This window comes from Miscanthus floridulus, chromosome 5 (assembly GCF_019320115.1).
Source record: "Miscanthus floridulus cultivar M001 chromosome 5, ASM1932011v1, whole genome shotgun sequence".
Classification (NCBI taxonomy): domain Eukaryota; kingdom Viridiplantae; phylum Streptophyta; class Magnoliopsida; order Poales; family Poaceae; genus Miscanthus; species Miscanthus floridulus.
This window is the reverse complement of record NC_089584.1, coordinates 123,953,868-123,980,897: the sequence shown is the minus strand read 5'-3', so window position 1 is coordinate 123,980,897 and position 27,030 is coordinate 123,953,868. Positions and strand designations below refer to the sequence as shown.

The 27,030-nt window shown below is 46.7% G+C and overlaps 2 protein-coding genes and 2 pseudogenes across 2 annotated transcripts; 1 reads left to right on the top strand and 3 right to left on the bottom strand.

Annotated features, from left to right (window-relative positions):
* Positions 1–7,361: 7,361 nt before the first annotated feature.
* On the bottom strand, positions 7,362–8,140 carry LOC136455276 (protein Rf1, mitochondrial-like). The gene is made up of 2 exons (XM_066455375.1): positions 7,484–8,140; positions 7,362–7,397 (listed from the first exon to the last, which is right to left on the bottom strand). The coding sequence occupies exons 1-2, from the start codon at positions 8,138–8,140 to the stop codon at positions 7,362–7,364; spliced, it is 693 nt and encodes a 230-aa protein (XP_066311472.1).
* A 2,717-nt stretch (positions 8,141–10,857) lies between these two features.
* Positions 10,858–11,041, top strand: LOC136455667 (U2 spliceosomal RNA; annotated as a pseudogene).
* Positions 11,042–13,035: 1,994 nt separating this feature from the next.
* On the bottom strand, positions 13,036–18,577 carry LOC136450651 (uncharacterized). The gene is made up of 3 exons (XM_066451201.1): positions 18,182–18,577; positions 15,373–17,523; positions 13,036–15,133 (listed from the first exon to the last, which is right to left on the bottom strand). Exons 2-3 carry the CDS (start codon positions 17,489–17,491, stop codon positions 13,473–13,475), a joined length of 3,780 nt encoding a protein of 1,259 aa, XP_066307298.1. The 5' UTR covers positions 17,492–17,523; positions 18,182–18,577; the 3' UTR covers positions 13,036–13,472.
* Positions 18,578–19,014: 437 nt separating this feature from the next.
* LOC136453411 (uncharacterized) lies at positions 19,015–24,120 on the bottom strand (annotated as a pseudogene).
* Positions 24,121–27,030: the final 2,910 nt, after the last annotated feature.

Sequence of the window (27,030 nt, the reverse complement as noted above, 5' to 3'; positions counted from 1 at the left end):
TTAGGTCATGTACTTCCTAGGAAAAATATTAATTCTGTTGTTTGACACTTTTCATAGTACAAAGTAATTTCATGCTCATTTTTATGCTATAGCTTGTCATTTTTGTGTAGGATAGTTTACTTATCTAAATGCCATGAAATTTTTATGGTAGTCTGTTTAGGGTAGTATTATGCTACTGTAATTTTCTCAGATTTTTAGGAGCATCAAAAATATATGTTGCTATTCAAACCTATTATTAATTAGGGTTTAAGCAAGTGTTGCTTTAAGTGTGATTAAGAAAGTAGTAAAGCTTTGGTGTATCCTTGAAGCATTTCATAAGATATGTTAACTTAACATATTAGTAGTAGAAGAGAATGCAGTAGATGACATGTGCTTATAGTATAGTTTCTTGGATGATGTTGACTACCTTGCATTTCAACATATCCATTGCAGTCATCTCCTTCGATGCACCGTTTGCATAATCACTTACGCGCATTGCATCATACTGGATCGCAAACCGAGAACCCAGTCATTATACCCGAGGAGCCAGAGGAGCAGCTCGAGGTGCAGCAGCAGGAAGTGCCAGAAGCCGACGAGGAGGACGTTGAGGAACTTCCGGAGTGCCCCGATCACCGTCCGAGCTCCTTCGAGAGAGGCAAGCCCCGGAGCATTTTTCTCCCAGTTTGCAATTATTTAATTAAATACTTTACTTTAAATTGATGCATTACGTTCAGGAGTTGTTTGCAACCGTTGCTGCATTTTACCTTGCTTACCTTTGTTATACTATATCCTTGTTACCCTGGTATCCGCAGTCGAGTCAATGCTTAGCTGGCTTAGACCGATAGAAGTCAGGTGATTTCTTATCACCTGCGAGCTATAGGTGGTTACCTGGATCTGCTTGGATGACTATGAAGTCAAGGTATAACTAAGTGTTAAATGAAGTTGAGACCGGACGGAGACTTGCAGAGTTTTGGACTGTAGTGCTTTCCGTCTGTGTCGATTAAGGACCGACCGTTGTTGGGCCTCGATTCATGTTGAACGCATGCCTTACATTTAGCTAGTCGGATGAAGTACCTTCCGACCGTGAAGCTGGGAGATTTTTCAGGCTGAGTAGATTGCCCGCAACGCACTGTGCCGGACCAGGTGTGGTAGGACACGGGGGCGGGATGATAAGACCAAAGTGCAGTCGGTCGGCCCCCGGTACATGTGGTTCCTGGCAAACTCGATATTCCTGGAAAGTTGACTCGGTGATCAATATCTCACTTTAGCGGGTGAGTGAGGTTTGTGTAAGGAATAAATCACCAGCTAGTTAGGAATCGATTCGAATCGCCATCGCTCCTGGATAGTGAGCACTTGACTTGAGTTACTTCATCGTAGTAAATGTTATGGAACACTTGGATAGTTATAGTGAATATGACAGTATGGAAGTTGTTTAATGATCATTGGTTATCATTATCTGCTTAATCACATGTTTACTCTAGTATAGGTGCAAACCTAGTTGACAGGTTAATAATAATTAAGTTGGCAATAATGCTTTTAGACAGGTTCTTGAAATGCTAAAAATGCTTCTTTTTGCAAATGAGTCAGCTACCCTACTATAAAGCCCTTCATAATCCTTGGTGTTATTTATTTTCGGTTATGTCGGGTAAGTCTGGCTGAGTACCTTCTCGTACTCAGGGTTTTATTCCCAATTGTTGCAGATGGGCAGATGTATTACGGCTACTGTATCAACTGCCTTTATCCTACGATGGGTGATGCTTAGGACCATGGGCATGGTCATTCCTTCTGTCTCATCTGATGCTTTTGTTGGAGATGATCATTCGCTGGCACTATATTTAAACTCCTCGTGAGTGTGTGTGGTTTGAACAAATGACTTCCGCTACTTTTATTCGAACTGGTTTGTAATAACTATGTTTAAACTCTGATCTATCTAAGATTGCGAACTTTTATGTAATATGTGATGGTGACCGCTAAACTTATTATGATCATGGCTGGGACACGAGTTGGTTTGAAATCCTTCGTGATTTCATGGACTACCGGGTTATACGGGCTTAAGTTTGCTCAATCGTCTGCTCTGGTGGATGATTTTCTTACTTAATTTCGTATAATTGGTTGGTTCTGTCACAAAGGAGTCATAGAAGAAGGCGACCAGCTCGTCGAAGGCGATGCACCACTTCATCAACTCTGACCACACGTTTGCCTTGGGGCCGCCGTCCAGAGCATGGGCCCCCCTGCTGGCGATACGAGGGGAGCCGATGAAGCCATCAACGAAGAGCCAGCTTCCTCATGCCTCGAGGATGGGGGGAGGCCAGCGGCATTGGCTTCTTCCCGGTCCACCTTCGCTTCGGAGGGGAAGCTCCCTGAGTGGGGGCCACCTCCCGTGGCGTCATATCTCGCCTGGCGCGCTGGGGCCGCAATGACCGAGCTACCACGGTGGCGTCCAGCATCGTCACTCCATTCACTCGGGGCAGCAGTAGCATGCGGCGGTGCACCTTTAGCACCAGTGGTCGGACCGAAGCCGCCGCACCACCCGAAGCCCCCGCCGAGGAAGACTCCCTGCAAGTCAACATCCACGTCATCAAGCAATGAACAAGCCACCTCCAGGAAGGGGCGTCCTAGCCGGTGAGGACTCTTACCTACCGCTCAAAGAGAGCCTTAGGGCAGAATGCCTTTTCTGCGAAGGCACCCCTACCCTAGGGGAACTCGAGTAGGGGCGCTTCTTGGTGGACCGAGCGGCTGGTGACTCCCCTAAGGATAGTGTAAGGGGCGTGCCACCCAATGGCAAAGAAGAACCTTTGGAGGTGGCCTCGGCTCCCTGGCCCTCGGGGCTAAGGGGAATGGAGACCTCCCCTAGATACAGGAGGTCATTGGGCCTTGGCTCATACATAGAGAAGGGAGCCGGGCCTTCACCAACCACTGGCTCCCCCAACGTAGATCCTAGCACCATCCACGCCACTCCAACCATAGACTCCTCTAGAAGATTGCCTTTCACCACCATAGATGGGTCACCTGCCTCGATGTACTCCCACATCGGGGTTGGCCTCGCCGTCAGCAGGAGGATCTGGCGGAACAGGAACTCCCAGAGCACCGCCCGACCGGTCAGCTTAACATCCTTCAGGGCAGTGATCTAGCCTAGCAGCCCCTCGGCAACCTCAAGGGCAGGCCCCTCCAGCAAGCTCTTCCAAGATGAAGGCATCGTAGGCCCTAGGCGGTCTGGGGAATAGGCCAAAAGGGGCCCAGAGGGGTCAAAGAGGTAGAACCATTTGTGGTGCCATCCCTTTTCTAAGGTAGGGAAGGAAAGCTCTAGGTACCATGACTTTAGATTGTTGCGTAGCTGGAAGGTGGCGGCGCTGATCCATTGCATGGATCCGTCGCCGTCCTTGTTTAGGTTTAGGCAGAAGATCCGCCTCCACAAGTCAAAGTGGGGCTTGGTGACCAAGTAGCACTCATAGAGAGTGACGAACACCACAAGGTGCGCCACCCCATGCGGCGTCTGGTCATGAAGCCATAGCTCAAAGTGGCGAAGGAACCTCCCCACGAACAGATGCGTGGGGACCCTAAACCCGGCGAGGTGAAAGGGGATGAAGGAGACGACCTGCGACTCCCCTAGCGCAGGCTCCACCACCTCCGAATCTGGCAGATCCTATCCGAAGGGGGGAGAATCAACCATGCTCAGGCCACCTCCAACATCTTGCCCTCAGCCTTCGACGTGTCCCACTCCACCATTGTAGCTCAACCTTGGGGAGGCGCAAGCAAGTGCGATGGCGCTCGAACGGAGAAGCTATGAGGAAGCAGGAGAGAAAGGTACGCTCACTCTCTTCTCAATCTGACCCTTTCTATAGCCTGAGCATGTAGGTGTGGACATGGGCTAGACCGGACACGTAGCCCACTCCGTGCACGCCTCTTCGCGGGACTTGGGGATCCACCTCCCCCTAGGCCCACCGGCTATCATCGATGGATCAGATCCACGTGCACCAAGTGTCATGGCTCCTTCGTGCACCAGATCTATTCCACGTGGCCTCGATGTCCCATCTCCCAAATGAGACAGGATAGCATGGGGGTGCGCGTGTGCATCATAAGTCCTCCACCAGGCACGATGACCCAGACGCCATCAACCGCCTGCGCAAGATGTCAGTGGATGGGACACGCCTAGAAGCCTCCCCCTCCACTGGCAAGAAGGCCCCACAATGGCCTCGGGGGCTGCACCAGCTCCCTAGACGGAGCAGTCCGACCCCCCTGATCAACGGATGCTCGGGTGGTGCATCCCCCAAAACCAACCAACTCCCTAGAGTAGGGTCGAAAGCCACTGAGCAGTGAACCCAACAAGGGCCTCCATCCGAGCCTCGACGTGCTCCCATTTTCCCAATCTATGGCTGTAGAGGGTTGGCCCTAGAAGACCGGCTTGAGAGGATCATGACCTATTATTGTAGCCCTCAAAGGGCGTGGAGCTCCGGATGATCAGACGGCCCCGAGCTAGAGCCCAACGCTCTTGATCACCTAACCCACGGCATGCTCTGGTCAGAAAGGAGGGTGCCCCAAGCCTATAGTCGACAACTCCTAGATGAGTCCACCAAGCTCTCACTCAAGTCGAAGACCCATGCGACATGGACTCGTGAAGGGATCAGCATCATCTTCGCCTAGCCTCGAAAGTTGAGCACCATCCATCGCACTAAAGGAGAAGACCCCAAGCAGGTCACAACACTCTCACTAGCGGAAGCCATCCCCGCTAAGTAGGGTTCAATCACCAGAAGATTGAATTCAGCCCTTCATCGCCATCATGCTAGGTGAGGCCATGAAGGGCTCGAGGATTGCCTGGGGGCTCAGGGGCTATGCCCAACGGGCACGCTCATGGGCACCCTCTGGCAAAGAGACCTAGCCAAGCCTAACTCGACCGTAGCTTCCGCCTAGGGCTCGAGGGCTTCCCCAAGCCCTAGGCTCCTGATCCACAGCATGATTAGGCCTGGTCCTTGGCTCCTGCTTGGCTAACGATGCCAGCCAAGGCCTAGGCAAAAGAAGACAAGCCCTAGTCTACCGATGCTCGAGGGTTCCCTAGCGTCGCTCCCTAGGCGTGCCCCTACCAACTGCTCCTTCGACAAGGTCATGTCCAGGGCGTGACATAAGTAGACAAAGCTTCTACAGCCTCTAGAGGCTTCTAGGCCCACGCGTCAGCCCCTAGAGCTGACCTCCTTCGCCACCAAGAAGACTCTAGAAGATCTCACTTGGGGGAGGCTGGTCCAAGCCGACACCGCCTAACACGTAGAGTGTCAGAACTAAGCAACCAGACGACGCCCAGGCTTCTTCAGCTCCAAGACACCTCGATGGTCCACGGCGTACCGTTGAAAGCCCCTCCTAGACTCTGGCACACATAGACCATAGACTAGAACTCCCAAACTGCCTTATACCTGACCTATCTTGTTATATAAGGGATAAGGTTAGACCTAGAGGAGGAAGGATGCGAGTTCGATCACCAGACACTCCATTCTATTCCATCTGCATCCGCTCTACACCGAGAGCGGGGCAACTTGGAGACGGTCACCGAGAGCCTCTCCTCCACCGCATCCCGACGTTTCCTTCCTCATCGACGAGGGGGAGACTCCACCAGTGGTGAGGCAACCTTAGGATTAGCACCCAACTAACCCCCTACCAAATCTCTCTTCCTTTATACTCTGGTGTAACCCCCTAGATTTTGGGTGCTCTTGAGTATAAGGATCATCAGCTGTTGGACGTAGGGACCGAATTGGCCAGAACTAGGATAAACAGTTGCATCTTCTCTATGTGATTCTTATGTTCCTAAGTCCACCCGAGCCACCGGAGACCCCGTACTCTAACACCGACTCAAACAACATGCTTGTCGTGGTTTTGACCCCACGACACACGAGATAAGTTAAACAGTGTCCGTATTAAGCCGACCATTGCCACGCTAATCCAACGCTATAATACGGCGATTATCAGCGGTTAAACTATTTTTAGATTCTCCTAGAAACAACCGCAACCGTACATGATAGTTTTTTCCCTTTTCATTCACAAATATATAGAAAAATAAAAAAACATTTGTTGAAAGATCAAATCCATGCACTGGCATTTTGGGAACTTGCTTTGCATTTCATATAAAAAGGTGGCATTGAAGAGATCAAATCTGCGCGAATAGAATTTTTTTCATTGATTCATTATATATATGTAACATATAGATACAATTTGAATGAGTACTTGTCCGGAAGCAAAATAACTAACCTAAACTATTAAAACTACTTATACTAACTATAAACTACTTTAATCTAAACATACGCCTTGCTTGCTTGTGAGGAGGCGAGGCAAAGTCGGAGTCAAAGTCGTTGGAGTCGTCGCCGTCGTCTTTAGCGTCGGCGTCGGCGTCGTCCTCGTCCTCCTTCGGGTCGTCCTTCTCGGAGCTCCGTGGAAGACTATAATCAGAAGACCTCCAATCATCGGAGGAGATGTCCTCCTTGTAGGACTGGTGGGCTAGCAAGTTGTCCTCGCTGGACGACGAGCTGCTTAGAAACTTGATGGGGTTGTCCAACATTTTCTTTGCAGATTAGAAGAGAAGGGGATGATGGATGAAGAAGAGGGGTGGTTTCAGAGGGCACCGGTCTTGAAGAATAAGTAGAGCAGTGGGTACGACTCTTTGGCTTCAAGCGGCGAAAGTAATGGTGATTTGATGGCCTTGGAAGTTGAGGGCATTCAACAATCACGCTGAATTTTTATTGCCGGTTGACCAAACGCTAGTTTTGGACCACCAGCCAAAACGCATATCCCAGTCGGCCTGGCTTTTCATGAGACGGAGGAAATGCAACCCCAATACCACTAGCGCATCTACCATTAACCCGTTGCTGGTAGCAGTTTCAACTACCGGTTTCCTCCCTTAGGAGGCCTCGCTATCGGTCAACTAACGGTGGAGGTATCACACCGTCGCTTCTATCGCTACGACAGTGAAAGTGGTGATAGTGATAAGTCAATCTATAGTAGTGTTAACACAATTGTTTTTGCAAAACCCATTTAGAATTATGTTGTATGTGCAAATGGACCACTGTTTTCTACTTTTAATCATATTGAGGTACAACTCCTTTGCTTCAGAAAATCTCTCCGTCTAAAACAAACCATGTAATATAGTACTGTAAGTCACAACTCCAGGCGTAACTCCCTCCCTCAACATTTCTTGGAAAAGACAGTATGCATTGTCTATCCTACCAGCTTTACAGTAGCCATGAAGCAATGTATTATAGGAAACGATGTTAGGTTTCAAGTCAACTGAGACCATACCGTCAAGTATCTTCGCGGCTTCATCCATTCTACCAACTAAGCAGTGGCCATCTATTAATGTATTGTATGAGATAACATTAGGCCTTAGACCCACACATATCATCGAGTCAATGAATCTCCAGGCTTTCATGACCCACCCTTCTCTGCATAAGTTACACAATATTGTGTTGAAGAATACGATGTCAGGGCAAACCCCTTGATTCAACATTTCAAAAAATAATTCCTCAACCTTGTCCCATTTGTCAATAGAGCAGAGTCCATAAACAAGGGAGTTAAAAACAACATTGCCAGGAGTCACTCCTTCATTGATCATCTGATTGAATTGGAGCACAGCATCATCCACTCTTCCTAACTTGCAAAGTGCATCTATTAATGCTCCATAACTGACGACATCAAGACTCAACCCTTGGTGCCTCGTTTTGATAAATATATGCATCGCCTCATCTATCATTCCCTCCTTAGCATATGCACAGAACACAGTGTTGAAGATGTGATGATTAGGTGAAATACCATTTGCTGCCATCAAATTCAGTAGATCATGCATTTCAGAAAGAGCTCCTTTGGTACTATATCCATGAAGCATAATGCCATATATAGTTATATCAGGTTTTATGCCCTTCCTAATCATAGAATCAAAACATTCTCGAGCTTCACTATAATTTCCATTCTTGCATAAATAGTCCAGAAGCAAACCATAAGTAAAACCATCTAGTTCAAGACCACATGCAGACATTTCTTTGAACCTTGGAACCCCCTCTTCCCACTGTCCTGTAGAGAGGTATCCATAGATCAGACAATTGTACATCACATTGTCTGGCTTAACACCTTTATCAATCATGTGCTGGAAGACGCCCTCGGCCCTGTCAACCGCTTCTGCTTTACACATGCCATCAATTACTGTGTTGTATGTCACAACGTTCGGTGAAACACATGCATATCAAAGAACGAGAAAAATGTCTATTTGCCATTGCAAAAAATGGGCTTCGCAAAATTGCCATATGAAAGATTGACTTCGCAAAATTGCCAGCCTAAACATGTGTACCTTGATTTTGTTGCCATCATCCCTATTTAGTTCCTTTGTTCATATTTTTTGGGAATCCCTTTCACCTGAAAAGAGGTTGTTGCCCTTCTGCTTAATTGACGTGAAAAGATGAGATCGAGACTATTCGCATGGTACGAAACCGCTCGCAAACGAAGAACCGCCGCTCGCGTGCCCTAGACGTACATGATGCAGGGCGGCCGCGACGCGGCACTGCCGACAGGCGTGCTCACCGCCACCACACAACCACCCATGCTCAGCACCACCACGCCGTCACCCGCGCTTGATGGGACCACGGTGGCCGTCGGCACGACCATGGAGGAACTCGGAGCGACCTCGGCTGCCGTTGGCATGACCACGGAGGAACTCGTCGCGGCCCGATGTGCTTGGCAGGTTGGATGCACCAAAGAAGTTGACGCCAATCTATGGCCGCTACTCCAGAGAGAGTGCCTGCTACAGCTGCACCAAAGAAGTGTTGACACGAAAGAGAAAGCTACATATTGGATAAACTCGTTTGGACTTAAATTATAGATTTACGAGATGAACTCATTTAGGCTCAATTTATGCATGTGTGAGATGAACTCATTTATACTCAGCTTATGGATCCGAATAAATATTAACAAAGGAACTAAATAGGGATTATGGCAACAAAATCTTTTGCGTAGCCCATTGTTTGTAATGACAAATAGCTAATTTTCTCATCAAAGAACAGGCAATAAGCTTTATCCACTTGACCCTTACTAAAGAAACCGTTGATGATGGTGTTGTATGACACCACATTTGGTGAGCAGCTACTACCTTGACCATCGGGCATCATGTGGAGCAGCTTAAGTGCCTCCTTAGCTCTCTTTTCATTGCAGAAACCCTTGAGGACTGTGTTGTATGAAACTACAACGGGGTGAAGCCAAACTCTAGCATTCTTCGGAGCAATAGGTCTATGGCCTCACCCACCCTCCCCCTTGGTGTCACAGATTCCCTTGAGCAGTTGATTGATGACTGCCATTCACCCTTCAGCCCGTCTTAAGGATGAGGTCAAAGGTGGCGAAGCCATTTCTAGGTGGTCCATGCGTCACAAGCAGTCGATGAGGATGCTGTAGGTGTAAAGGTTAGGAGCCACCTTGATGGAGTAGTCATGTATCATCTGGTTGAAGAGGGAGACGACGAGCCCTGACTCAGAGGTGGAGCGCCGGCTCGAGGCACGGGACACAGCGGTGAGCAGCTGGTTGAAGGTGGTAACCGAGGCCGCCCTGGCATAGGGAAGCAATTCATCGAATAGCTTGAGCGCGTCATCGAGGCGGAGGCTTCCCGAGCGGGCGCGGCCGGCGATGACGCGCTCCAGCTCCGAACATAGGTCACGCGCGGCACCCACGCAGAGCACTCACGTGAGCTGGTCGGAGCTGCGTGTGTCGTGTCCTGGTCCTTGGCTGTGTGAGGGTATGAGTATATGAGCTGGTGGGCAGCGGTGGGCACAGGTTCTGCACTACTGCTGGGATCCAGCCTATTCAGATCAGCACCTGCTGCAGTTGCGGTCTTCTTCTTTTTTCCCTATATATCACCTGCAGTTGCGGATCTCGCCTCGGACCTGTTCGGATAAGCAATTCTGTTGTTTTCCCTACTAATATAAACATATATAATGTGTTATATTTATTGGCTGCTCTGGATGAATTCAGTAATAAATAGCCTCCCGCGTGCTAAGCCACTAAGCCAGGAGACTATGTATGTCTCTGTGGGCTTATAAGCCTTCTATTGGAGTGTGTTCTATGTTGTTGTCCCTGTTCATCCTCTGTAGAGAGGAAAAATATTTGCTAGGAAAATATTTTCATCCGCGTGTTCTCTTTGTAGCAGAAGATGGGCAGCCATGGGCAGGAGACGTGGCTTGGGAGATGCGCACACTGCTCCCACCAGTTCAGACTTCAAGTTTAGTATTCAGTTGGATATTTACAGTTTAGTATTCAGAGTTCAACATTGCTCATTTGATCACTTTTGCCATCTCGACTTCACTTGTTACTGCTGCTAGTCAATCACAAATTCAACACTGCCGTTAATCATCGTTAGCTAGCTTGGCATTCACTTTCAATTTATAATTCTTCAGTTCAGCTTTCAAAGAAAAAAATCTTTAGTTTGCATGCTGAATTAGAGGAGGGTGATCAGGTAGGTATTACTAAAGCATCTTGTTAAGTTGTTATAGACCTAGCATGGTGATGCACACAAAAATATAAGGTTCTATTTAACTTCTAAGTACCGACATGGTTAAACCCTTCGTCTTTGTTGCTTTTTTTTATGTTGGCTGTTGTTGCTATTGTCACCACGGTCATCTCCCCTGTCCGCCACATGCACGGTCAGTTGGGAGGAGGCGAGCAGGAAGGACTGGGCTGCGAGCAATGTGTGGAATTGCCAAATTGCGAGCCCAAAAGGCCCAAGTGACCGAACAGAGCAATAACAAGCGCACGCGCTGCGCTGTGCTTGTGCGGTGCGGCGCTTCAGTTTAGTCCCACCTCAGCGGCTTTGGGCGAGCGGAGACGGAGGAAGGCTATAAAAGGAGACCCAGGTTACCTTGGCAACTCATAACTTTCTCGGTCTTTTGGCTAAGATTAAGTGTAGTATCTGTTCTTATCAGTTTAATATATGATATGTGGGCTATGTGCCTACTTTGATATTAAATTTATATTTTGTGGGGAGGGTCCGCTACAGTGCTTGCCACTGGGGCCCTTGGCCGTTGCACTATAGTCCGAGCCTGGCGCACCCCAACCAATAATGAATAAAAATTTGTTGGGCTTTGTATTCGGCCCTAGTTTAAGCATTAGGCCCAATCTTTATCAAAGTTCACCAAAAAAAAACAATTGGGTCGTTGTGATCCTAATAATGGGATCTGTATCGTCCTTAAGCGCAGCTAGAAGTGTGAGCCAAATCTGCTGCTGTGCATTTTCAATTTTCAATTTGAAACCAGTTCCAAATTTGTATGAAATTGGGTGAAGTTTTTCGTTCTTCTCTAACTTAGCATGTTTCTACTCATGCAAATCCAGATATATACTAATGTCTCCGGCTTTGCACCGAAGCTGCAGGCTGTGCCAAAGGCGAAGGACAAATAAGAACAACACTGCAACTGTCCAAAGGGCTGCTCTTAAGATTCAGGATGAAGTTCCCCTAAAAAAAAGATTCAGGATGACGAAACAAAAAAAAATGTGATGAAGGATAACGATCTCATGTCACCACATTATTGGACCATAGAAAATTTCATAAAACAACTTCCTTCTTCAGCAGAGATAATCTTTTCATTGAAAATACACAGGACTGTGTCTGATTTCAGATTTAAGAAACGTAAAATAATATAAATCACATGCATTTTATGATTTTAACACAGAGAAGACTTTTCATAGGTGTGCCACACTTTTACTGAATAGAGGATGTTATGGGCACACTAATGAAGCCATTTCTTCCCTGTAAGATAATGTATGAACAAGAGGCCACCAATTGCTTCATCAACGGACTCCCGTCAACAGGTTAACAAGACAACAATGAAATCCAGACGTAGTAGGTGCTGGACTTCTAAAACATAAACTTAGTGGAGCAGCAGCAAACAACATTGCCTGCACAAGTGCAGGAGTGTCCTGTCACAAAAAAAAAGGTGCAAGTGTGCCAAAGATATACGACAGAAAGAACAATATCCTCCTCCTGTATTGGGCCAGTGCGAGCTTTTTTTTTCAGTGTGGGGGTGTAGGTGTTCGGCAATGTATACAATACATGAAAGAAGAAACATAAAAGGTACCATTCTGTCATATGATGCTAAAAGAAACCTGCGCAGTAGAGGCAGATTCACCACCATTCTTAAGATCTGCCTAACTGACAGTAGGAGTATTTATATTTATTTTGAATTACGGAGTAGACATCTTCTGCTTAGTATACTCTACGCATGCCTGCTTGTAGTATTCGATAAAGCCGTAACTCTTGCCATCTGAAGTTGTACATCTTAAAAAAGGTGCCATTCAGTAACACTGCCTCAGTCTCCTATCAGGTGTCAGTGGAAGCAATCGTTTCTAATCTACTCGCTCCGTCTTAAAATAATCATACATCTTCCTCCATGAAGTCAAACTTTTAAACTCTAAATAAGGTATATAAAAATAGTATTAATATTAATATTTTTATTTAAAGTATATTCCACGATCAATCTAATAATACCTATTACACATCACAATTATTGTTATCTTTTTATATATTTGGTTAAACTTTTAAACATTTGACTTCTTGAAAAAGCGATAAGCCCTTATTTTGGAACTGAGGAAGTATCTTCCGTGAAGGCGGGCCTGGTGCAAGCGGTAGAGTCTTACCGCCTCCTCGCATTGCACGGACGAGGATAAAGTTTGCCACTGACATCCTTCCCTAGACCCCGCACAGAGCGGGAGCTCTCTGCACTGGGTACGCCTTTTTTAGGAAGTATCTTCTGTCAGCTGACCTCCCAAAGTCCCAAGTCTCATCTCACTGTTAACAGCATGACTTCTCTCTAAAATAGACTCAAGACGAGCGAGGCCAGTCGAGATAAACTCTAAATAGTTAGTGGAAGCAGTGTATTTTGTTCAGGAAAAGCGAAAGCTGCACGATTGGCAGTAGAACTTCTACTCTGTCAAGTTCTCAGCTGTACTGTACATGAGGTACAGGACAAGTGCTGACAAATAAGCAGATCGCTGTAGATTAAACAATTTATTCGCGGTAACGACACTGTAAATATTACCGACTCATTTCAATGGTAAAATAAAATGTACCTTTCTAATACTTCTATTGCCAACTTCACTAGTTCAAACAATACAACAAAATCTCAATTCACATGATAGAACAGATTGTTCTATGTCCCTGTAACCACACCAAACTGTCTGAGCAAAACTTACACCTCTTCAAATTACAGCCAAAGGACGGGGGCAATCAATCTAAAACAAACCCACCAAAACCTCAAAAGAATAAAAGAAAGTTAAAGAAAACGCATTCACAAAAGGTCAACATCAAAACTTTGTATGTTGAATATGTGAAGTATATGCACAGTGGCAAGCCCGTGAAACTCAACAATAGCGCTCCATCAATGCTTGCTAGCTCGGTAGCTCCTTCAAACTTCAGCCAAGGAGCATTTTTGTCTCAGATTCATCTCTGATGACATTCTATCGTTTCCTTTCAGCAGTCAATCCGGCGGTATTTATTGATGTTCACTTTCCTCTTCTCTTTCATGAGAAACCTCTAACTCCACTGCCTGTGCAGTACTCTTGGCACAACTATGGAAGACCTTATTGGATGCTGCATCAATGTCATCGTGACTCTCTGCTTCACTAGTACTCATATTGCTTGTACCCTCCACTGGTAAAGCCTCCCTAGCATCTCCTAGGTTGTGCTGACTTTCGTTATGTATTGCTTCAGTAAGTTCATCAGCCTTCGTGGATTCTGCAGTCTCTACATGCCCATACTTGTCTTCATTTTCTTCGAAGCAACTATTCACAATAGCATCAAAGTGCTTCTGGAAAGCAGCATGCATGTCGTCCACAGATTTTGCATCAATGACATGCAGCTCTCCAGCAGCCCCTTTGGGCTCTGCAGCATCAGCACCTGAGATCTGCAAAGCTTCAGTATCCATGGTGGCCTCAGAAACCACACCATCACTAACTAGCTTAAAGGCAGTCTCAATATCCTCCAGAGACTTTGCATCTAGAACAGTAATCTCAGGATCGGTTGTAGATGTCACTAACCCATTTATAGTGACCTCTGGCTCACTTGATCCAGCTGCTAAGGTTGCTGGTGATGGTGTATCATCAGCAGGCACTTCTGACTCATCGTGTGGTGGCTTCAACTCCATGTTCATTGCTTCAAAGGGGCTTGCTTCGAGAATCCGTCTCCGAGGATTGTAGACAGTCTGCTCAGGGTCATCATGAGATGCTCCAAATGACCAGCCAAATTCAGGGCCATTTAGGTCATCAACCAATGAGGACTGCTCCCTGGAGTCTTCAGCACCAACTTCTGACAAGGTCAAGGAGACGTCAGATGTCTGAGGGCTAATAACGGAATCTGCAGCAACACTATTGGTATGGATATCATCATGGGAAGCCTGATCTGTCACCTGCTGGTCCAGTCTCATCGGTTCAACTCCAAAGTCTCCCACTGCATCTAATTCCGACAGGAAACTTTCATCAATTCCACTGCCCTCCATAGGCTCAGGATAGATTTTATCAGCCTCGTCATCAGAATCAAGTATATATCCTGCAGTTGCTTCGCCATACATGTCACTTATATCCACCTTCTTAGGTTCAGCAGCCATCAAAACAAAGGGATTCAAGATTTCTTCATGTCCACTTGATGGAGATTGGATGACATCATTAGCTTGAGGATACGAGGAAACAACTTCAGAGCTCAGAGTTCCATCAGATCCAACATCAAAGTGCTGTTCGATTACATGGCCAGTCAAGGCAGCAGCTGAATCAGTAAAAATTGCTGTTTCATGCTTTTCTTGCATGTTGAAGTTCTCAACAACTCTCTCCTCTGGGATAGGGTGTAGGTCCCGAGATATGACCGGCAATGTTTCCGTGACAAATTCAGAAGGCAGCTCCATGGAACCATGAATCAGGTTATCTAATGGCATTTCATTGTTTGAATAGGACATGAGATCAACATTTCCACCTTTCTCAGCTGTATTGCTTGCACCAAGTACAACTGTGTTTGAGCTTGATGCAACTTCAGTGTCAAGGTACTCTGGAAGGTCCCCAGAATGAGATTCACCCTCCACAGGTGGCCCGGAGGACGAAACCCATTCTGAGCATTTAACTTCCGTGTTAAGTTGGAAAGAAGGTTTAGCACCAAGGCTGTTGCTACCTGTATGATGGGACATGGTTCTAATGAATCTGTGAAAACAAGTACACCGTCCGTTCCAATTTATAGGTCGTTTTGGCTTTTTCTAGATACACAACTTTTATTATGTATCTAGATGTATCGTATATCTAGGTGCATAGCAAAAGTTATGTATCTAGAAAAGCCAAAACAACCTACAATTTGGGACAGAGAGTGGTATTAAGCAATCAAACGAAGTGGTCATATACATCAAACTTGCTTACCATCTCCATCTTCCCAGCTAAGCAGGTCAGGAACTGCATGAAATGGCATCGTGGAACTCCCAGCTGACTTGGGCGTATAATCTTCTTCATGACCTTTTCCTTTAGTTGAAGCAAGATGTGCTTCCCTTTCTTGCGATCTTTCAAAGACAAAGTGCTGTAGAGCAATCTCACGGTCATCAATGTCACTGTTGTCTTGTTCAACATCTATGGAGTTGATACCATCTGAGCATTCACTTCCAACATCTGCAAGGTCCTTTTCATCATGGTCCTTGTGATCCTCTTGATCAGCAACCGAAGAAGCGATATCAGATTCAGTAACAGAGCTCATTTTAGACTCACTCTTATCACTGAACTGTCTTTGGAAATTGCTTGCATTCCATTCCACAGTTTCAGCGACAAAATATGGCTTGAGTCTAGAAAAACGCTTCTCCTGGATCGCATCTATCCTTCCAAAGTTAAAGCTTTCATGCCTTCTGAAGATTGTGTCACAACGAGGAGACATCACAGGTTCTCCAGAGTTTAAACTATCTGGGGCAGGGACGACAACGCTGTCATTGGACTGTTCAAGGGGAAGATCAAATGAGTTCTTCCGTGCATGCAGAATTGAAGGAGCTGAGCCAGGAATTGCTGCTTCTTCAGAATCATACGGAAGGTCAAAAGGGTTCCTCCTTGGCACTGCAATGAGAGGTACATGTGCACGGAAGCGTGACAAATCATCTAAACTCCTACCGGCACCATTACTATCAACGTCTGTCAGGTTGTTATCAATTTCGGACTTTATGTTCTTCCTGGATCTTCGTCTAGCCATCAAAATTTCCAATCTGCGGTTTCTTTCCATCTCAGAATACCCAAGATCCATGAGATTCTTTTCATCATCTGCTGTCCAAAGAAATGCAGTTTCCTTCCCATCATTTTTCTTCTTCCCCTCCACATTATCTTTAGCATCAATGTCATCACCCTCGTCATTACTATCATCGTCAATTTGATGATCCTCTGAGACATGAGAATCTGTGTCTGAATCATCCTTAGGAATAGGACTGGGGCGATTGGAATCAGCACCCAAAAGTGGGTCAATCTCATCAAGAACTGGACCAATGTCAGTCATGGAAGCATCAGGAGAAGAACTCTCAGCCTGATCAGAGTCAAAACCAGATGAACCATCCTGACTGCTAACTCTTGCCCATGGTGAGCCATGAGAGGAATCAAGCAAGTTGTCCTCAACAACATTGCTAGTATCAACATTAAGCTCGCCGTTCTTTTCCAATTGGTGAATAAGGACAGAAGCAGCTTGTTCGCTAGTTCCAGAAAGCTCTTCAGTGTGCTTCTCTTCAGAAATAGCTCTCTCTTTACTAGCTCCTGAATCTGCAAATACTAGATTTTCCTCCATCTCAGCATGCTTATTAACATTATCACTAGAAGAAAACAAACCAAAGGGTGCATCTTTGTCATTCAGACCACTCAGACGGGCCTCATCAAATAGGCTAGTCTGACAGTCAGCCATATCTTGAATGAAAAAAGGACCTTCCGATTGTCTTTTCTTGGTGAAGGTGATGTCCTCCCCGATCCCAGACTCTTGGTAAAGATTGACCACAGAAGGAAACGGTGTAGGTGTTCTAGGTATGTTACACCGATCACCTCTCTCATCTTCTTCATCAGCTCTCTTCAGAAGAGGGACATAATCATCAAGATCAACATGCTCGCTAGCCCTCTCTCTGAATGAAACTGTCTGTTTATTTTCCCTCTCTTTGAAGTTTGATGCATTCTCCCTAAATTCAAGCACTGAAGGTCTCTGATTTTCTTCAAAGTGGGTATCACTGGACGAATTTCCAACCTTGGAAGTAGAAACTTCTGGAGTGCCCTTGTGATCTTCACTAGCCTCAGGAAGATTAATTTCTCCATAACTCAGTAGGATTCCAAGAAGAAGAGCAGTGCATATAATTACAGGTGAAGAAGAAAGCAGGAACACAAAGAGCCTTGGTGAAGATCTGTACAATAGATAGAGCAAAACACCCAAACCGAAAAGGATAGGGTGTTCGGAAACAAATCTATAGCTTTTTCGAACGGACAACCTCAAAACTTTCTTGAAACACAGAGCAGCCTGTTTTGCTTCAAGGGCCATCGCATGTAACCCTCTTAGCCTCCAACACAAACCTACCACAATAGAGAAGAAAATAGAGAGGTTAAGCTGAGTAGAACAAAACGGCAGTGTATGGTTTAATGGGAAGATACAACAGAATTTGGAAGCTTCAGCTATGCTAATTTAATAATAAAGCTAAGTTCCACCACGAGTTAAACCAAGCTGATTCAGGGGGGTTTCTCTCAAAAAGGAAAATCAACAAAACAAAGCTAACGCAGATTAGATCAAACGACAGTAACTGCAATTAGAGCCCATGTCGTCGTAACTGCACAAGCCCAGCTTTGAATTTACAAGCTGGACTCTAGATCAGCAACAGCAGGCACTTGTCGGCGAAACCGACCAAATCTACCCCGGAATTTATAGACTCAACACCAGATCATCAGCGATGGTATACCATCATTCTAGCAATAGCTTCAGATTGTAACATCAAAACCTAATCCCCAATCCGAGGGGTAAATAAATCCGATCCTGGCACACGAACAACTACTGAGACGCCGCCACCTTCAATTCTGATCAAGCAAAGGGCGAACAGATCTTTCACCCTAACAGCTCAGCATCATGGCCCAAATCCACAGATCAGCGAAGCGAGATCATGCATCCCAGAGTCGAGCCGAAGCTCATCGAGTACAACCCCCAGTTCAAATCAGATGGTATCGTAAGGAGCGTACATACCTTTGAAAAAACTAAGCAGCAACCCAGCAGCTGCGAGCGAGGCCTGGAGAAAACTCCAAGGAGCAGCAGCAGGAGGAGAAGAAACGGACAACGGCAGTGAACCGAAACCCTGTGGCGATGTCGCGATGACAGCAACCAGGGGCAGGAAGCAACGGAGGCGAAAGCCGAGTCAAGAAAAGCAAGGGAAGGGATCGCCCCCGAGGTCAAAGCCAGCAGAGCAGTGGCGTGCGCTCGTATCCGCGCGACGGGATACTAGCAGCAGAGCAGAGAGACGGACAGGACATGGAGACCAGAGCCCAGAGTAGTGGGGGGATCGGGAGTTTGGGTTTGGACCACCGCCCCGCCACTTTCGGCTGCGGTCGCGCGGCGCGTGTGGTGGAGTCGGGAGTGGGCGGTGGGCGATGGCGATCGCCCGAAGAGGAGGGGAGGGCACGGGGGAGTAAAGGGAAAAGCGGCAGCCGGAGTAGCAAGCAGGCTAGCAGGCAGCCGGGGCGGAGTGGCGGGCCCCGCCGTTCCGTCTGCGCTGCGGCGTTGGCGCTTGGCCGGGGTGACGGTGACGGTTCCGTGCGGCTGACGGTGGTGGCCCCGACGCGCGGGGCCCGGATACAGTGGGAAAGGCGACGTGGGAACCTGGTTCTGCGGCGCGCGAATGGGGCGGCGAAGGGCGAAACCCGAGCGTGGAGCGACACCACGACACGACAGCGGTGAGAATTTTCGGTGGTGTGCTGGCGCAGCTACGCTGTGAATTTTTTTAATTTTAACATTTTTTTTGAAAACTATTTTTAAATCTAACACGATCAGTTTTTTTTAAAACTAACATTTTTTACCGCGATTTATTGATGTTCACTTTCCTCTTCTCTTTCATGAGAAACCTCTAACTCCACTGCCTGTGCAGTACTCTTGGCACAACTATGGAAGACCTTATTGGATGCTGCATCAATGTCATCGTGACTCTCTGCTTCACTAGTACTCATATTGCTTGTACCCTCCACTGGTAAAGCCTCCCTAGCATCTCCTAGGTTGTGCTGACTTTCGTTATGTATTGCTTCAGTAAGTTCATCAGCCTTCGTGGATTCTGCAGTCTCTACATGCCCATACTTGTCTTCATTTTCTTCGAAGCAACTATTCACAATAGCATCAAAGTGCTTCTGGAAAGCAGCATGCATGTCGTCCACAGATTTGCATCAATGACATGCAGCTCTCCAGCAGCCCCTTTGGGCTCTGCAGCATCAGCACCTGAGATCTGCAAAGCTTCAGTATCCATGGTGGCCTCAGAAACCACACCATCACTAACTAGCTTAAAGGCAGTCTCAATATCCTCCAGAGACTTTGCATCTAGAACAGTAATCTCAGGATCGGTTGTAGATGTCACTAACCCATTTATAGTGACCTCTGGCTCACTTGATCCAGCTGCTAAGGTTGCTGGTGATGGTGTATCATCAGCAGGCACTTCTGACTCATCGTGTGGTGGCTTCAACTCCATGTTCATTGCTTCAAAGGGCTTTGCTTCGAGAATCCGTCTCCGAGGATTGTAGACAGTCTGCTCAGGGTCATCATGAGATGCTCCAAATGACCAGCCAAATTCAGGGCCATTTAGGTCATCAACCAATGAGGACTGCTCCCTGGAGTCTTCAGCACCAACTTCTGACAAGGTCAAGGAGACGTCAGATGTCTGAGGGCTAATAACGGAATCTGCAGCAACACTATTGGTATGGATATCATCATGGGAAGCCTGATCTGTCACCTGCTGGTCCAGTCTCATCGGTTCAACTCCAAAGTCTCCCACTGCATCTAATTCCGACAGGAAACTTTCATCAATTCCACTGCCCTCCATAGGCTCAGGATAGATTTTATCAGCCTCGTCATCAGAATCAAGTATATATCCTGCAGTTGCTTCGCCATACATGTCACTTATATCCACCTTCTTAGGTTCAGCAGCCATCAAAACAAAGGGATTCAAGATTTCTTCATGTCCACTTGATGGAGATTGGATGACATCATTAGCTTGAGGATACGAGGGAAACAACTTCAGAGCTCAGAGTTCCATCAGATCCAACATCAAAGTGCTGTTCGATTACATGGCCAGTCAAGGCAGCAGCTGAATCAGTAAAAATTGCTGTTTCATGCTTTTCTTGCATGTTGAAGTTCTCAACAACTCTCTCCTCTGGGATAGGGTGTAGGTCCCGAGATATGACCGGCAATGTTTCCGTGACAAATTCAGAAGGCAGCTCCATGGAACCATGAATCAGGTTATCTAATGGCATTTCATTGTTTGAATAGGACATGAGATCAACATTTCCACCTTTCTCAGCTGTATTGCTTGCACCAAGTACAACTGTGTTTGAGCTTGATGCAACTTCAGTGTCAAGGTACTCTGGAAGGTCCCCAGAATGAGATTCACCCTCCACAGGTGGCCCGGAGGACGAAACCCATTCTGAGCATTTAACTTCCGTGTTAAGTTGGAAAGAAGGTTTAGCACCAAGGCTGTTGCTACCTGTATGATGGGACATGGTTCTAATGAATCTGTGAAAACAAGTACACCGTCCGTTCCAATTTATAGGTCGTTTTGGCTTTTTCTAGATACACAACTTTTATTATGTATCTAGATGTATCGTATATCTAGGTGCATAGCAAAAGTTATGTATCTAGAAAAGCCAAAACAACCTACAATTTGGGACAGAGAGTGGTATTAAGCAATCAAACGAAGTGGTCATATACATCAAACTTGCTTACCATCTCCATCTTCCCAGCTAAGCAGGTCAGGAACTGCATGAAATGGCATCGTGGAACTCCCAGCTGACTTGGGCGTATAATCTTCTTCATGACCTTTTCCTTTAGTTGAAGCAAGATGTGCTTCCCTTTCTTGCGATCTTTCAAAGACAAAGTGCTGTAGAGCAATCTCACGGTCATCAATGTCACTGTTGTCTTGTTCAACATCTATGGAGTTGATACCATCTGAGCATTCACTTCCAACATCTGCAAGGTCCTTTTCATCATGGTCCTTGTGATCCTCTTGATCAGCAACCGAAGAAGCGATATCAGATTCAGTAACAGAGCTCATTTTAGACTCACTCTTATCACTGAACTGTCTTTGGAAATTGCTTGCATTCCATTCCACAGTTTCAGCGACAAAATATGGCTTGAGTCTAGAAAAACGCTTCTCCTGGATCGCATCTATCCTTCCAAAGTTAAAGCTTTCATGCCTTCTGAAGATTGTGTCACAACGAGGAGACATCACAGGTTCTCCAGAGTTTAAACTATCTGGGGCAGGGACGACAACGCTGTCATTGGACTGTTCAAGGGGAAGATCAAATGAGTTCTTCCGTGCATGCAGAATTGAAGGAGCTGAGCCAGGAATTGCTGCTTCTTCAGAATCATACGGAAGGTCAAAAGGGTTCCTCCTTGGCACTGCAATGAGAGGTACATGTGCACGGAAGCGTGACAAATCATCTAAACTCCTACCGGCACCATTACTATCAACGTCTGTCAGGTTGTTATCAATTTCGGACTTTATGTTCTTCCTGGATCTTCGTCTAGCCATCAAAATTTCCAATCTGCGGTTTCTTTCCATCTCAGAATACCCAAGATCCATGAGATTCTTTTCATCATCTGCTGTCCAAAGAAATGCAGTTTCCTTCCCATCATTTTTCTTCTTCCCCTCCACATTATCTTTAGCATCAATGTCATCACCCTCGTCATTACTATCATCGTCAATTTGATGATCCTCTGAGACATGAGAATCTGTGTCTGAATCATCCTTAGGAATAGGACTGGGGCGATTGGAATCAGCACCCAAAAGTGGGTCAATCTCATCAAGAACTGGACCAATGTCAGTCATGGAAGCATCAGGAGAAGAACTCTCAGCCTGATCAGAGTCAAAACCAGATGAACCATCCTGACTGCTAACTCTTGCCCATGGTGAGCCATGAGAGGAATCAAGCAAGTTGTCCTCAACAACATTGCTAGTATCAACATTAAGCTCGCCGTTCTTTTCCAATTGGTGAATAAGGACAGAAGCAGCTTGTTCGCTAGTTCCAGAAAGCTCTTCAGTGTGCTTCTCTTCAGAAATAGCTCTCTCTTTACTAGCTCCTGAATCTGCAAATACTAGATTTTCCTCCATCTCAGCATGCTTATTAACATTATCACTAGAAGAAAACAAACCAAAGGGTGCATCTTTGTCATTCAGACCACTCAGACGGGCCTCATCAAATAGGCTAGTCTGACAGTCAGCCATATCTTGAATGAAAAAAGGACCTTCCGATTGTCTTTTCTTGGTGAAGGTGATGTCCTCCCCGATCCCAGACTCTTGGTAAAGATTGACCACAGAAGGAAACGGTGTAGGTGTTCTAGGTATGTTACACCGATCACCTCTCTCATCTTCTTCATCAGCTCTCTTCAGAAGAGGGACATAATCATCAAGATCAACATGCTCGCTAGCCCTCTCTCTGAATGAAACTGTCTGTTTATTTTCCCTCTCTTTGAAGTTTGATGCATTCTCCCTAAATTCAAGCACTGAAGGTCTCTGATTTTCTTCAAAGTGGGTATCACTGGACGAATTTCCAACCTTGGAAGTAGAAACTTCTGGAGTGCCCTTGTGATCTTCACTAGCCTCAGGAAGATTAATTTCTCCATAACTCAGTAGGATTCCAAGAAGAAGAGCAGTGCATATAATTACAGGTGAAGAAGAAAGCAGGAACACAAAGAGCCTTGGTGAAGATCTGTACAATAGATAGAGCAAAACACCCAAACCGAAAAGGATAGGGTGTTCGGAAACAAATCTATAGCTTTTTCGAACGGACAACCTCAAAACTTTCTTGAAACACAGAGCAGCCTGTTTTGCTTCAAGGGCCATCGCATGTAACCCTCTTAGCCTCCAACACAAACCTACCACAATAGAGAAGAAAATAGAGAGGTTAAGCTGAGTAGAACAAAACGGCAGTGTATGGTTTAATGGGAAGATACAACAGAATTTGGAAGCTTCAGCTATGCTAATTTAATAATAAAGCTAAGTTCCACCACGAGTTAAACCAAGCTGATTCAGGGGGGTTTCTCTCAAAAAGGAAAATCAACAAAACAAAGCTAACGCAGATTAGATCAAACGACAGTAACTGCAATTAGAGCCCATGTCGTCGTAACTGCACAAGCCCAGCTTTGAATTTACAAGCTGGACTCTAGATCAGCAACAGCAGGCACTTGTCGGCGAAACCGACCAAATCTACCCCGGAATTTATAGACTCAACACCAGATCATCAGCGATGGTATACCATCATTCTAGCAATAGCTTCAGATTGTAACATCAAAACCTAATCCCCAATCCGAGGGGTAAATAAATCCGATCCTGGCACACGAACAACTACTGAGACGCCGCCACCTTCAATTCTGATCAAGCAAAGGGCGAACAGATCTTTCACCCTAACAGCTCAGCATCATGGCCCAAATCCACAGATCAGCGAAGCGAGATCATGCATCCCAGAGTCGAGCCGAAGCTCATCGAGTACAACCCCCAGTTCAAATCAGATGGTATCGTAAGGAGCGTACATACCTTTGAAAAAACTAAGCAGCAACCCAGCAGCTGCGAGCGAGGCCTGGAGAAAACTCCAAGGAGCAGCAGCAGGAGGAGAAGAAACGGACAACGGCAGTGAACCGAAACCCTGTGGCGATGTCGCGATGACAGCAACCAGGGGCAGGAAGCAACGGAGGCGAAAGCCGAGTCAAGAAAAGCAAGGGAAGGGATCGCCCCCGAGGTCAAAGCCAGCAGAGCAGTGGCGTGCGCTCGTATCCGCGCGACGGGATACTAGCAGCAGAGCAGAGAGACGGACAGGACATGGAGACCAGAGCCCAGAGTAGTGGGGGGATCGGGAGTTTGGGTTTGGACCACCGCCCCGCCACTTTCGGCTGCGGTCGCGCGGCGCGTGTGGTGGAGTCGGGAGTGGGCGGTGGGCGATGGCGATCGCCCGAAGAGGAGGGGAGGGCACGGGGGAGTAAAGGGAAAAGCGGCAGCCGGAGTAGCAAGCAGGCTAGCAGGCAGCCGGGGCGGAGTGGCGGGCCCCGCCGTTCCGTCTGCGCTGCGGCGTTGGCGCTTGGCCGGGGTGACGGTGACGGTTCCGTGCGGCTGACGGTGGTGGCCCCGACGCGCGGGGCCCGGATACAGTGGGAAAGGCGACGTGGGAACCTGGTTCTGCGGCGCGCGAATGGGGCGGCGAAGGGCGAAACCCGAGCGTGGAGCGACACCACGACACGACAGCGGTGAGAATTTTCGGTGGTGTGCTGGCGCAGCTACGCTGTGAATTTTTTTAATTTTAACATTTTTTTTTGAAAACTATTTTTAAATCTAACACGATCAGTTTTTTTTAAAACTAACATTTTTTACCGCGCCACCATGAGGGCTGACGTGGCGATGACCGAAATCGCTGACCGCTGCCTGACGGGGCAGGGCCTGCCGCGCCACTGAGCTTGGCGCGGCAGAGCCAAATAAAACCCCGCGGTCAGTCCCGCTTTTCCGAGCAGCAAGCCCGCCTGACCGTCGCGCCCACCGCTCGCCCGGCGGTACCTAGACGGTTTAATCGGAACGTGTCGTGCCGATAGTGGGAGTTATTCTAAGTAGTGCTTGACGAAAAATTGAATCGGATTGAAACGAATATTGTTTAAGGGAACTTATTTTTTGGGCTTTTTGGCCTCATATTGTAGGATCCGCGGCGACGCGACCATGGACCCCGGCTTCCTCAACCCCACGCGCAAGACGCCGGCCACCGGCGTCGAGATATGGCGGGACTGCCGGTTCCCGAACTAGTTGCTACTTAATCTCACCAGCAGTGCTGCCACGACGCATAGAAACGAATACGAAGTAAATAAATAAAGTCCGTGCGCAAGTTGACCATATAACATTTTCATTGATTTGACATAAGTTTGACATAACATAAATAAATAAACCCACAAGTTTTGGACGTCAATATTTATTTGACCTAACAAACTAAGACCCAGGAGTATAAGGATCCCTCGGACCTTTGTCTCTTCGGATTTGTTGGCAACACATTGGGAGTGTAGCCAATGTCGGTATGGTCGCGTCGACGGTGCGTACGGCTCGTACCCTGTAAGTATATGATACGCACAATTACTTATAATTCTTTATGATCGTTAGTTTAACGAGCATACGTATTTAAAGAAACTATCTTTGTTAGTACCTATGAGGCTCCTTGGGTACCAAGCGGGGCACCACCTAGCTGACACATGCCGATCTCGTCCTGCGGCCAATCGTCCCACTGGTCGTGCTGTTTGCGAAATCCCGGGGGGTCGTTGTCGTCGTCATCGTCGTCCTCGGTTACAGGGTCCTTCCCAGCGCTATGATGTGGTGGTGTACGCACCACGAAAGTGACATCTGTCATCGGCTGAGAAGAGCCGGCTGGTGTCCTCAAAGAGGCCGAACATGTGCCACCCGACCACGCCGGGAGAGACGGTTCCTCATAAGGAGTGTCCATGCAGCTTAGCTTCTGAGCTTGCTTCCTGCAGCTCTTCTTCACCTTCTGCATAAATAGACGTTAAAATTAGTACATTTTTCAAACGCATATATACTAAAGAAACATTTTCGGAACGGACAAGTTTATATTTATCTCCACAAAAGCCGTGAGAACGCCTGACCCTACCCTCTAGACTCGTGAAGCCAAAATACTACTTCGTTGGACATCCTTGACAATTGTGTCGCCTGCGTACAGAAATACGGTTGGACAGTTTTAGTACACATACTTAATTCCAAAAGGATAACAAATTGTACCATTTAAGTATCTTACCACGTATCTTTGAAGTGGGGCTCTCTGTAGTTATGTGTCCTCTCTAGTGGTAATGTCGTACACATCTTCGATGACATCTTTCTCCGAGTCCTTGTCAATCGTCTTCTGAGTGTACGGGGGCTTGATATATGTCCTCGTAGACCTATGAAGCCACTGCAGGTACTCGTCGAAGGTGTACTGGTCGTATAGAGGACCCACATGGATCAGCTGTCGTACCCTGTTCTGCCACAAATAGATGTGCGCGCTATGTGTCACGCGCCAATCCTTGGTCTTGTACCTTTTCTTATGGTCATACCTGCAACAAAATGATGTTAGTTGTACCACACACACCTCTGAATTATAGCTTTGTTATTAATTAATAACACACCCATGCAATCCTTGGTTGGTGGAGTAAAGCGGTGGTGGACAGGTTGTCCTTCTTCCAAACTGTCTGTAGACCCTGATGAGCAAGTGAATCTCGACCACATAGAAAAAAATAAGAGGGACGTCACAGCGATACTCGTCTGACTCGTCCATAGTGACATGACTGAGATAGTACTGGAGCTCCAGAGCATCTCAAGGACATCAATGCACCTAAAATTTCATAATTGAGTTAGGTTGTGATATAGTATAGATCGAACAAGATACAGATATTATAGTAAAGAGAGCGTAACCTGGTGCTGTCTCAGGACGTCGAGACCATCCATGTACTCCCTGTACTTGCGCCTCGCATTCCCTCTAACTAACTCTGATTCCGTCCAGATAAACAAAGCTGTAGGGAGTGTATCCTGCTCGTTCCATTGCTGCATTGAACATGATAATGAATTAGCCATTAATAAACTCATCATATGTAACCATATCGAAGATTATAATAAATCGAAGTACTTACCGGTAAACCAGTACTAAGTGGCCTCCCAACGGGCCATCGTTCCTAACACCAAACCTTAAGTAGGTACGAGCAACCTCCAAGGTTCGCATACCCTGAGGTGCGACGGCAGGCAATATATAGTTGTCGATACGTCCATGCCAGGACTGCGCTACCCTAGCTGTACGCCGCTATGTTTTCCCACGGCTGGCGTAGTATGT

Bases quoted from the DNA above. Each gene is read 5' to 3' on its own strand.
- LOC136455276 (XM_066455375.1), bottom strand. From the start codon at position 8,140: ATGTGTAAAGCAGAAGCGGTTGACAGGGCCGAGGGCGTCTTCCAGCAC. The intron at 7,398-7,483 runs GTTGAGGAATTA...TAACTTATGCAG, and splicing joins CTATTGACAAATGGGACAAG to AGAAGGGTGGGTCATGAAAG.
- LOC136450651 (XM_066451201.1), bottom strand. From the start codon at position 17,491: ATGGCCCTTGAAGCAAAACAGGCTGCTCTGTGTTTCAAGAAAGTTTTG. The intron at 15,134-15,372 runs GTAAGCAAGTTT...CCCATCATACAG, and splicing joins TAGCTGGGAAGATGGAGATG to GTAGCAACAGCCTTGGTGCT.